Source organism: Podarcis vaucheri (assembly GCF_965113315.1).
Source record: "Podarcis vaucheri genome assembly, chromosome: 1".
Classification (NCBI taxonomy): domain Eukaryota; kingdom Metazoa; phylum Chordata; class Lepidosauria; order Squamata; family Lacertidae; genus Podarcis; species Podarcis vaucheri.
In genome coordinates, this window is record NC_138759.1 from 18,540,399 (window position 1) to 18,552,629 (window position 12,231).

Sequence of the window (12,231 nt, forward strand, 5' to 3'; positions counted from 1 at the left end):
TGCCCAAGCCACTCTGTGCGGCTTCCAAGACATAAAAGCATAATAAAACATCAAACATTAATAGTAACCATCTGATCCAGTATAAGAGTCACAATAACTTTAAAATAAACAACTTACATCAAACAAAGCAACATTCAACAATCCATCTGAATCTAATAGTAAACAGTAAAATTAAACACCAGCAAATAATAATTAAACAGTTCGACCACAATAAAGAATTAGCAATCTATAATCAATAGAAGTAACAGCAAATCACAATGCATAAAATACCGCAAAACGTACAAAACCATGTAAAAGGATCAAATTGAGAAACAAAGAAGCACAACTTGTAAAACTATTTTTAAAAAATATCCCTGAACTCCTCTCTTCCCAGCTGCTGTTCTCAAAGTCAAAGTCTGGGAGGGGCTAGGTGGGGCAAGGCAGGTGGAAGTGTTGTTGCCTGAGGAAGAACAGAAAGTCTCTCTCCCCTCACAAGGGGTGCTGAACTGAATATACAGGCTTGCAAAGCCCCCTGCCCCTTGGCCCAGTCCCTCAACAGGAGAGCTCAATATCACATTATCACCCACCGAGCATCCTACTCTCCAGTCTTTAAAATTCCTTCCCCGGGCAATGAATAGTCTGAATCCAAATTCTTGTCCGTGCTCTCTGAAGACAAGACAGTCCCAGTTACAAACATTCCTGCAAGACAGGCGTAATTCTAGGATTTTGGAGACCCCCTGAATAAGCTTTACAAGCAAAATCTTTGCATAGGGCAAGTTCACACAGAAATAAATAAATGTCTGCACTCACCTCGAAAAAAGGAATGCGGGATTTGGATAGTCCTTGTAGGGTCATGTATATGGCACGTGGAAAAGGCGTCTGGTCATCATAGACAGTGTTCAGTTCTAAGCCAAAAGCCACCTGATAACATTCAGAAAAATAAGAAGGTTGGTCAAAAGTCTGAGGGTCTGGGAAGGAGCTGCTATAGAAACCCTTCTATTGACATGTTAATGCACAGGGGTGGCTGGTGCAGTGGGAGTGCCTTATAGTCACCCTTGTGACTCTGGGGGCGCTGCCACTTACACGACGACAACAGCAACAACAACTTATTATTATTTAAACCCCACCCAGCGGCGTAGCGTGAGTTGTCAGCACCCGGGGCAACGCAAGTAATTTGCGCCCCCTAACCCGGGGCAAGACAAGTAACTTGCGCCCCCCCTAACCCCTAACCTGTGAGTTGCCGCTGGCGCTGCCGCCCAAACGACGCCGCTTGCCCGGAGGAGGAGGGGGGCAGAGAGGTGAGGAAAATGCAACGGCCCAGCAGCTGCAGCAGCACCGGCGGAGGCAGGGCTGTGAGGAGGGGCTGCCTGGCGCGTCCTCCGCGGCGAGCGCTGAGAGCCGCTGCCTGCCGGGCGCCTTCAGCCCGGACGCGCGCACAGCTCGGCGGTTCCGCGAGACATGCGGCTCCGCTACAGCCTGCGCCCGAGGCTCTTCGGCGACTCCGGAGGCAGCGAGCGCCCCCCCCAAAATGTTGCGCCCGGTGCGGCCGGCACCCCTGGCACCCCCCACGCTACGCCACTGACCCCACCCACCTGGCTGAGTTTCCCCAGCCACTCTGGATGGCTCCCAACAGATTAAAAAAAGAATAAAACATCAAACCTTAAAAACTTCCCTAAACTTCAGGTGACTGACAGTTATGGATCCTGCCCACTGATAGGATACAGTTCCCTACCCCTACTTGAACTTCTTCCTTGGGAGCCATTTGCAGGAATCATTTCCGTTCCCGTGTGGGGGCTTACAAAGCAGTGCCATAGCTGTCTGTAACATGTTACGCAGCAACCGTTGAGAGGGCCTTCTCGGTGGTGGCACCCCAGTTAGGGAACTCCCTCCTCTTTGCAGTGCAGCTGGTGCCAACCTTAATTAGTTTTCCGTGCCAACTATGCTTGTTTGTTCAGGTGTTTATCGAGCTTTCAGGCCGGAGCAAGTTTGTTTAACTATTGTTTTACTGTTTGTTAAGATTGGCCACGTCCACAAATATCTTTGGGTTCAATAACTTGAGACCATAGTTAACATGGTTGTTTTATTAAGTAGCAGTTGCAACAAACACTAGTTTTCTGCTGGAGGAGCCATCTCAGCTAGCCACTTTCCACTCCCTCACACCATTCTCCAGGGATTTTCTCCAAACTCCTCTCCCAATGTCTCCTGCAAGGAAATTCCTTCAAATTACTACAGTTACTACACATACAATTTAATTAAGACACTGTTATACTGCTGTAACAGTAGTGGCTTCCTTTGTCAAGTGAGTCCTGAGAGTAGTTGGAATTCCTAGAATCCGTAACAAATTACAGTTCCCAAGATTATTTGGAGGAAGCCATGACTTTTAAAGTTGACTTTTAATATGTACAGTGTGGATGTGGCAATTGTGTATTTTTGTGTTTTGTTTTGTGTGTTCTATTTTAAAACTCCTTATGTACTTTGTTCTGGGATTGTTGCAATGAAGAGCACGTAAGACATTTTGAATTAATAAAATAAATTAAAAGAACCATGAACTAGTCTGTTTTTTTTTTTTTGTAATTATGGTAAGATGAACATGGCAATTTCAAAAATACAGAACGGTTGTTCTGTGTTTGGTAAGTAATTTAAGTTCTTTTATTTACAAAGGGTTTAATAATAATCTGTATGACATTAGTATTGTACTTTAATTTGACAAAACCTGATAAATTTTTGCCATGATCTGTGCTTTAACAATAAAAAGAAAAATGGGAAATAAAGAGGAATTCTCTGTGGTGGAGCTGAACTCAGCAGGCATAACATTTAAAAAAGATGGGGAAATCTGTGGCCCGGTCGATGTTGTTGGACTCCAACTCCCATCTGCCCCAGCCAGCAGAGCAAAATCAGGGATGATGGGAGTTGGAGTCCAAGAACAGGAAATTAATCTAGCATGTACCTTTGCAATGATGTCCAGGGTCACTCGACTCAGCAAGCTCAGCATATCGACTTCAGTTTTTCCATCAGCTTTTCCCTCCAGCTGCTCCATAAGCTTGTCGGCTTGGTCGTTGAAGGTTCCCATCAAGCGAGTGAGGTAACTGTCCAATTTATTATTATTATTATTATTATTATTATTATTATTATTATTATTGGAAAGTGTGAGAACGGAAGTCAGTCTTATCTCTTCCGCTGTGTTGTACTTTTGTACTTTACTTCTCTCTCTCTCTCTCTTGGAGAAGATGTGAGAGGACGCCATGATTGCTTTGTCCTGTATATATTGCTTAATAAATTACTTGGAATGCACACACCTAAGCTCCACATCGTTTCTGCTATACTCTGCTGATTGAGTGTGCACTGATTGAGTGTGCACATTTGTTTCCTGCTTGGCAGGGGGTTGGACTCGATGGCCCTTGTGGTCTCTTCCAACTCTATGATTCTATGATCTCAAGATATGTGTCACTGATGCGCACCAGGACTGAAGATTTATGAACGTCCCGGGCTGCGCTTCATCAGGAAGACGCCCAGAGAGAGCGTTTTCTCTCCCAGGCGTGTTCTGACAATTATTATTATTATTATTATTATTATTATTACTACTACTATTACTACTACTACTACTACTACTTATCCACCCTTCACCTGAAGGTCCCAGGGCAGGTCCCAACAATTAAGCATCCATTAAAAATAGTCAAAAACAAATTACAATCACAATAATAACTGTGGGTCCTAAAATATACATCTCAAGTTTCAACGGCCAGGGTCAATGCATATTTCTTCAGCATACGACAAACGTTTTCTACCAAGCTGCAATCTCTCGCTCACACACAAACAGCAACAATTGGGCTCAAAGCAACAATTCCAGGTTTTTGAAGCCAACTGCAGATGAGGAAGGAAGAGTTACCCCCTCAGTGGTGACCCTGGTGCGATTAGACTTGGGGGGAGGACAGCCTTCCAATGTCCAGGTGTGTTGGCAATCCATGCACTAATATCAATGCAAAGGAACCTGCTGGCTTTGGCGATGGTTTGCTAAGGCCACACTTCACACTCACCATGCAGAATGGCATCCCATGGAATTATTACATGTTGAGGTTCTTTTTTTCTGCCAATATATTTCACTGATGGAGAGTGAGGTTGGAAACTGCACAGCACGATATGTCTAGCCTTTCATGGACTAAACTCATTTTTTTCTTCAATGGATACACACACACACTCACAGCAAATAGAGTAAAGCTGCTCTGAAAAAGGATTTAAATTTGCTATATTTGTTCATAATACAGTTTGATTTTTTTTTAAAAAAGAAAAGCTAATGAATATGCAAATCAATTCACAAGTCTAACAGTTGTGCCGCTTTGGAAAGTGTTCGCAGAGCTGCAATTAAGGCAGTGGCTGCTGCTTGCCAGAATGAGACATCTAGGACTTTCCCAACACACCACCATCACCAACAACAATCCAGCTTTTTTGTGCTGGGAGGTTGTCCCTAACCTGAATTTCTTATATTAATGAGATATAAGATCATGCACAATAATCCTTCAGAGCAGTTTCTTGCACCTCTAATTAAGAATTTCTTTTAGAAAATCCATAGGAACATTTGAAGCCATTTTATCCAGTCATACCTCTGGTCTATATGGCTCAGCGCTGTCTACACTGAATGGCAGTGACTCTCAGTGCTGGAATCTACACACATATTAAAAACGCTGGGAAAATGCTTTTTCTAAAAACGTTTTGGAAAATACGTTGAATTTGGCATAGCTCACTTTCGCCATCTAGTGCCACATTTGTATATTGCACTTCGCAACACATTTAGAACAGCTGTGTTTTGCAGCTGTGTAGCTGAGTCCCAAGGGAGTCTTTTCCAGCCCTACCTGGAGAGACTGAATCCAGGACCTTCTGTGCACAAAGTAGATGAAGAAGGCTCCAAATTCAGTCTCTGGTTCCTCTTGGGAGGGTGGGAACGACTCCTATCTGAAGCACTGGAGAACTGCGGCAAGCCACTGTAGATGAATGCTGAGCAAGATGGAGCACTGGTCATAGCATCAGGCAGCTGCCTATGTTCTCTGCCTTACCTTCGACTGAAAGCCACATCCATAATTCTCCGCTGTTTGTACCAGCGGGCATGGTCGAGGTCACTTACTAAGCCATTCCCTAAAAATCTGCGGAAAATGGAGAAAAACATTATACCCTGCATGGACTAGTTCAGATGTCATATTCTAATCTAATCTAGTGTGGAGAATCAGGAATGTGCCACAGACTTCCATGGAGTTCTTTCTTCATTTTTTGTTTCCCACCTTTGTTTGCCATGATATTGGAACTTGACAAAATACACACTAATGCGTTTGAAGCTGGTTTTGCAAAACCAGGCTTTGGAATAAATTCTGGTCATTGTTTGCCTGATTCAGAAGTCGTGGTAAAAAGTGGTTAGAAGAAACCAGAAAAAGGAAGAGATTGGCGTACATGAAGGAAGAAAGAAGGGAGTACATGATTCTAACAGCATGTTTCCAATATTTCAAACCTTGTTTTGAAGGATTACCAGAACTGAGCCTTAGGTGTGTGAACATAAACTCTTATTTTGTCAACTCCCCCTCTTTAATTTTCACATGTCTGCCTTTTCTTAATACTATACGGTACAATTTGGCATTTTAAATAAATGCTACCCACTAAATTTTCATTGCTAAATATTCCTCCTAACCTCATGGTTCTCCAGACAGGGATCCAAAATACAGTGGAACCTCGGTTTTCAAAGGTAATCCGTTCCGGAAGACCATTCGACTTCTGAAATGTTCAAAAACCAAGGTGCAAAGGATGGTCTGCCAATTCAATAGAGGAAATTGTGAAAAACAACAGATACACACAGTGGAAGCTGTTTGACTTCCAAAGCGTGTTTGAAAACGGAAGCATTTACTTCTGGGTTTTCGGCATTCGAAAACCGAAATGTTCGGCAACAAGCGCCGGAAAACCGAGGTACCACTGTAAGTCCAAGTCTGTCCACATCTCTGTCAGGCATGCACAACTTGTGACCTACCCAGCCTTTCTCAATCTTGAGTCCCCAGATGTTGTTGTACTACAACTCCCATCATCCCTGACCACTGGTCCTGGTAGCTAGGGATGATGGGGGTAGCTAGGGATGAGGCTGCAACCCAACCACTGATTGTGACATGCAAGGTGCCAGACATCCTTACTTTATGCAACCTCCAGGCAGGCAAAAAGAACAGGGAGTTTATCAAGGCTCTGGCAAACCCCCATAGAAAGCTCTTGGGCTACATATAATTTAGTGGGTCACAAATTGAGGCTGGTCTTATGCACAGTGTGCAGCTAGGTCTGCAAACACTCTCCATGGAACATCTTTAAAAGTCACCGTCTGCAGGGGAGAAAAGAGGCAGTGGATTCTCCACTCACTTTTTACCCAGCTGCAAAAGTCACCTCTCTGGAATCACAGGTTACCAGAAGCCAGACAGGTGGGGAAATGTTTATGTATCCACCCTTAAACTGCAGCTTAAATATTTTCCAGTTGTTAACCTTTGAGCCACATTGTGGATTTACTGGTGTACCTAGTAAACCATTGCATGGAGTATTCAGGAAGACTTCCACAGCTAACTAGGTAAAAGGCTACAGGCATTCTTCAGGGTGCACATGTCTACTACATGAATAGCACTTCCAAACTTGTGAGCGTGTGAACCCAGAGTCTTCTTTTCAGTCTGCACTGCCAGATGACAGCACCCTGGTCCTAGCACTGTATGCTCCACAGCTATCTAGGATGAATGTGTTTGTATCTGTCCAGGGGATCATCCAGTGAATATGGAACCCTGAAATGGAATTTAAACTTCACTTGTGAAATACAGAGTTTACTTTTCAAGGCTTTCCTATATGGAAAAGTTTGGACAGTAGCAACAGAAAATCATGGCTTCTAAGCCAGGAGAGGCATCGTAAAAAAGAAAAGAAAAAAAGCTAGTTATGTGTGGAGGACTACCTGGTCCTGAATGGGGTAATTGTGCCCCTGAAGGACCAGGTGCACAGCCTGGGAGTCATTTTGGACTCACAGCTGTCCATGGAGGCGCAGCTCAGTTTTGTATCCAGGGCAGCTGTCTACCAGCTCCATCTGGTACACAGGCTGAGACCCTACCTGCCTGCGGACTGCCTTGCCAGAGTGGTTCATGCTCCGCTTATCTCCCGCATGGACTACTGCAATGGGCTACCTTTGAAGATGACCTGGAAACTGCAATTAATCCAGAATGTGGCAGCCAGACTGGTGACTGGGAGTGGCTGCCGAAACCACATCACAATCAGTCCTGAAAGACCTACATTGGCTCCCAGTATGTGTCCGAGCAGAATTCAAAGTGTTGGTGCTGACCTTGAAAGCCCCAAAGGGCCTGAAGGAGCATTTCCACCCCCATTGTTCAGCGCAGACACTGAGGTCCAGCGCCGAGGGCCTTCTGGCAGTTCCCTCATTGCGAGAAGTGATGTTACAGGGAACTAGGCAGAGGGTCTTTTTGGCAGTGGCAGCCGCCCTGTGGAACACCCTCCCATCAGATGTCAAGGAAATAGACAACTATCTGACTTTCTGAAGGCAGCCCTGTTAGGGAAGTTTTTAATGTTTGATGCTTCATCGTGTTTTTAATATTCTGTTGGGAGCTGCCCAGAGTGACTGTGGAAATCCAGCCAGAACAGTAGGGTATAAATAATAATTTTTTAAAAAATTATTATTATTATTATTATTATTATTATTATTATTATTATTACCTGGGTTGCACGCTGGTTCTTATACTATACTGATTCCATATATGTATAAAATATGTTTATTTCAAAAGAGCATAAGAAGAGTGGTGCTGGATAAGACTAAAGGCCCAACAGTTCCAATATTATGTTTTCACAACCAAATACAGCTGAAAAGTCAGCAAAAAGGACCTGAATGCAGCAGCTCTCTCCCCATTTGTGACCTCTAGCAACTGGTGTTCAGAGGTGTGTTTCTTCAGACACCGGACAAAGAACACAGCTCTCATGGCCAACAGCCATTCATATCTTTGTCTTCCATAAATTTATACATCTGTCCAGCAGAACCCAACAAATTTGCTGGAAATTGGCTGTCATTTCGTCATACTTATTGATTGTAACTTACTTTTATATTAACTCACCTTTCTCCAAATATATTACAAGTACGTTCATATTCTTGGTCTTTTGGGTACTGTGGTGACAACAGGCACTCCTAAAATTAAATCCTTTGGTCAGTTTTCTGAAATTCGGTTAATCTCATTACTAAGAATATCAAGCGCTAAATTTAGGAGAACTGATTTCTAACATTAGTGTGCTGGGCTCAAATTTGAGGATGGGGGCGGGTGGGTACCTTCCTTCTGCCTTTAAAAACAGGGGGTCCAATTGAGGGTAGTTATTTCAGAATACTTTGCTTAAATTTGGCGGATCTTTTGCACAGGACTTTGCTTTGCAGGTGGGTCAGCCCCACATGGTAGGGGAAGCAACTTGGAGACATGCTTGATCTGGTACCCGACATGGAACCCACAGAGGACAAACAAGACACCCCACAGGTCATGGACCTTGAGGAGCAGGCAGGGTCCCCTGAAACCAATCCTTAGGATACACGGGAGGGACCATCTGGGACCTGCTGAAGACCCTCTAGGGCTGTCAGAGAAGGAGGTGGAGTCACCACCACCACTTGCCCTTGAGAACCCTGGTGCCAAAAAAACATAGTATACACATATGGACATGTGTATACTACAAGAACATAGTATGCACGTATGAACCCAGAGTTATCATGATGAAGCTATCCCTGGAACTCCTTCAGGACCAGCATCTGTGGTTAGAAGACCAGTATGGATAAGCTCTTCCTCTTGAGCCTTCCAATTGCTAGAAACAAGACAAGTCTCTGGTTCCTTAGGCCTGATGGTGGTGGTGGAAGGCAACCACCTCCTTTATGACCTTGTTGAACTTCCTGTGACTATAGGCTGTTCCATGACCTCATCATGGATTATGTTGGGACCTGGAACAGTTTTCTGTGCTTGACCTTGATGTCCTCCAGATGTTCAGGACATGCTGGCTGGGGCTGATGGGAACTGTAGTCCAAAACATTTGGAGGACACAAAGCTGGGGAAGGCCATTTTAGAGGGAGGGAGTCTAAGGAAAAAGTGAGAGCTATGGGATTTATTGGAAGCGCCAAAGGTATTAGAAGCCTAGCGGTGATGTAGTGTCTATCAGAGCAGCTTACGCTTTGGAACTTCCTCACCTGTGGTCAGCCTGCACATGTGCACTGTAGCAGGAACCCCCCCACCCCAATCATTCTGTTTGCACAAACTTCACACACACTCACACTCACACACTACATACGCCACATTTCTGTTATAAATTCATAGAAAATCAACCATACATCGGATTTGCACTGTTCCATTTTTTACTCCATGTGACAAGGACTATCAAAGGGGGGTGCTTGGTTTCTGGTCAGCCATAATCCCTTCACCATCCCAGCACATCCACAGGAGCCCTGCCCAGTTGCTATGTCAACCCTGATAATCCCAGACAGAAGACAATCAAAATCACAAAGAACAGTGGATTCACCACAGGCTGAAACAAAGGACAATGATCAGATCTTCCCTCTGGGGGCAGGAAACTGCAAACTCCCCATTGTCACCTGGAAAGTACTCATGGGGAGGGGGAAAGGAGGAACCAGCTGGGTGACTGGACACTCAGGTTACCACCACAACTCCTCCCTCAACCCCTCCTTTCTGTAATGTATGCATGATGTTTCTGGGGGTGGGCTTGACCTAGAGGAGGGGAATTTCAAAAGTTTTTATAAGGTCTTGCAGCCCATTGTTCTGGGTCTTTCCTCTCTCTTGCAAGGGAAGGGAACCCTGTTGCAACAGTTCAATAAAGGCCAAGCCTACAGGCTGCTGTTTTGCTCCAAGTTATCCTGGTTGGTGTCTTTACTTTTTGTCCAAGGGAGCCCTCAGATTTTTCCGTTAACAGTTGGCGACCAGACTCTGGGACACTTGGTTCTCCTGCAGAGGTGAGGAGGGAGATAGAGGGGATCAGGCGCCACTGGGCAACCTTAGCCCAGAGATCCTTCTTCCTCTCCCTGCCTCCTCTTTGCGGGCGGTAATCAATCGTCACCAAAAGCTCAACCAGGGGAGCAAAGGCGAGGTCAAAGCCGGCTAAGGGAAAAGGATCCCGGGATCTGCGGGGGGACATCTTCGAACGTGAGTATGGTTTGAAGTAAATACATTGGGAGGGGGGTGGAAAAGTAACGTCCCCACGACAGCCAGACTTTCCTTCTTTCATTTCTGATGTTACCCTTCGGAGTCGGCCGGGTACGTTCTCTCTCTCTCCTTTTCTCCCCCGATTCTCCCCCTCGGAGGGTGGCCAGGGAAATCGCGGAACTTTTCTGTCTGACGTTATCTCTCGGGGTCGTCTAGGAACGTCAAAACCTTTCCCTTTCTCTCCCCACAAATTCTTACGCGGTGCTGGGCCGGGGAAATTGTGGTACCTTTTGCTGTTTTCCGACGTTCCCCCCGGGGTCGTCCAGGAACGTCTTAATCTCTCTATCTCTTTTCTCCCCCGTTTTCCGTCTTGGAATTGAGTCCGGGAAAGCGTGGCTCTTTTACTGTTTCTCTGACATCCCTCTCTCGGAGTCGTCCAGAGGAGTCTTTCAAGTATTCTCTTACTCTCCACCTACCCTAACTCTGCAAATGAAGCTGCCCCTCCTGCCTGGTGACCTTTGTTAGGGATGACCTGGGTATGTGAGAACGCAAGGTCGTTTGCTCCCCTTTCAAAACTTTGTTTTCTCGGACCCCCAATCTGGCACTGCACAGCGCAGGCGTCCAGTAGGGAGCCCAAACTTAGTCTCAAAGGCTAGGCAGGAGGCTGTTGTGGAGGGTAGAAGGGGCGGTTCACGAAGTGGGGCCCCACACTAGGATTAGTCTTGTGAAGCAGCGCTGAGGAAAAGGAATTCCGGGCAGAGAGACCCGTGGTTTGAGTTTCCGGGCTGAGAGACCCGTGGTTTGAGTTTCCGGGCTGAGAGACCCATGGTTTTGTTTCAGGTTCAGGTTTGAGATTTTCAGAAATTAATTCGTGGTTTATAGATAAGTAGGAATTGTGTTAGTCAAGGGTACTTTGAGTACTGAAAGGATTTTTTTTCTGTTCACCCTTTCTTTCCCATTGCCTTTCCTCCCTTGTGTGTGTGCTTCCACTCTTTCTGTCTTTAGCGTACTTTGTTAACGAAAAAAAAAAAAAAAAGCCCAATAATAACATATGAGAGAATGGGAGCTCACTAAACACCCTAGCTGGACTCCTCCTGGCAACAAAGCTTCCATGAAGCCTTTTTGCCCCAGAGAGGATTCTAATATGCCCCTCCACCTTGCCATCTCCAATTAGAGAAAAAATAGAAATAAAATAAAGGGGCAAAAATGGTCAAGTTTGTGTTGTTAAACTGTAGCCTAGAGCTGGAACATGGAACTGTAAACTTAATGGTGCACAGAAGGCAGTAGATATAATAACAGTCCATGTTCTAAAATGCACATAGTTTTAAATTGCAAGCTTGCTTCAAAAAAATCTTAAATCTAAGGAAGCCATGTTGCGCCTTATCAATCTTAAAACAAAACAAAATGGAGAATGGAGTGTGCAAATGTTTGTTATTTGAGAGAGGCTCTAAAAGAGAGTTTCCCTCCCAAGTGGTGAAATCCTGTATACGTGCTACTTGTGTTCTGAAAGGGGGATTACCCCACCTCTTTCTTCTAGTTTTAAGTGAGGAGGGTGATTCTAAGTCTAATGGCAAATGATGTTTTGTTGTAACTTTTGAGTTTGCTCCAGTCTATTTTGGAAGGAGAAGTTAACCAAATGTTTCTGCTGCAAAAGCCTAGTTGAGCCAACTGCTCTCTCAAGCTAAAATGCAGTGTATGTACTTCATTAAGTATATGCCTATGAAAGTATGGTGTTCCTTCTAAGAAAAATATGTGAGTCCAGTTTTAACTTTGATCTGGTTGGACAGAAGAGTTATTGTAAGGCTCCTGATATCAGTCTCTATAAGACGTCCTGGCCTCTTTTCTTAGAAAATGCCCCCCTTATTTCATTCTGTCTCTTTCAGGTTTTTTTTCCTTCTCCTTCTTATTCTGTGCCAGGTAAATTTACTCCCGAGTAAGCTTCCTTTAAAGGAAACTGCAAAGGTCCTCTCCCTATCTTAGGAAAAATGTTCACTTCAGTCTTTAAAGATAATTTATCTAGGAACTTTCACTCTTTAGTCTAAGGAAGTAAAAAAACTCTCACTCAAACTAG

General features: G+C 44.6%; 1 protein-coding gene across 1 annotated transcript in view; it reads right to left on the reverse strand.

The window, feature by feature from the left end:
- Positions 1 to 12,231, reverse strand: part of LOC309529888 (cholesterol 24-hydroxylase-like) — a 59,165-nt gene that overhangs the window by 14,494 nt on the left and 32,440 nt on the right. The window contains exons 4-7 of the mRNA XM_082218325.1: positions 8,091 to 8,161; positions 5,028 to 5,114; positions 2,927 to 3,065; positions 790 to 900 (exon numbers count right to left, since the gene is read on the reverse strand). Coding sequence (XP_082074451.1) covers positions 790 to 900; positions 2,927 to 3,065; positions 5,028 to 5,114; positions 8,091 to 8,161 — 408 coding nt within the window. The remainder of the gene's footprint in view (positions 1 to 789; positions 901 to 2,926; positions 3,066 to 5,027; positions 5,115 to 8,090; positions 8,162 to 12,231) is intronic.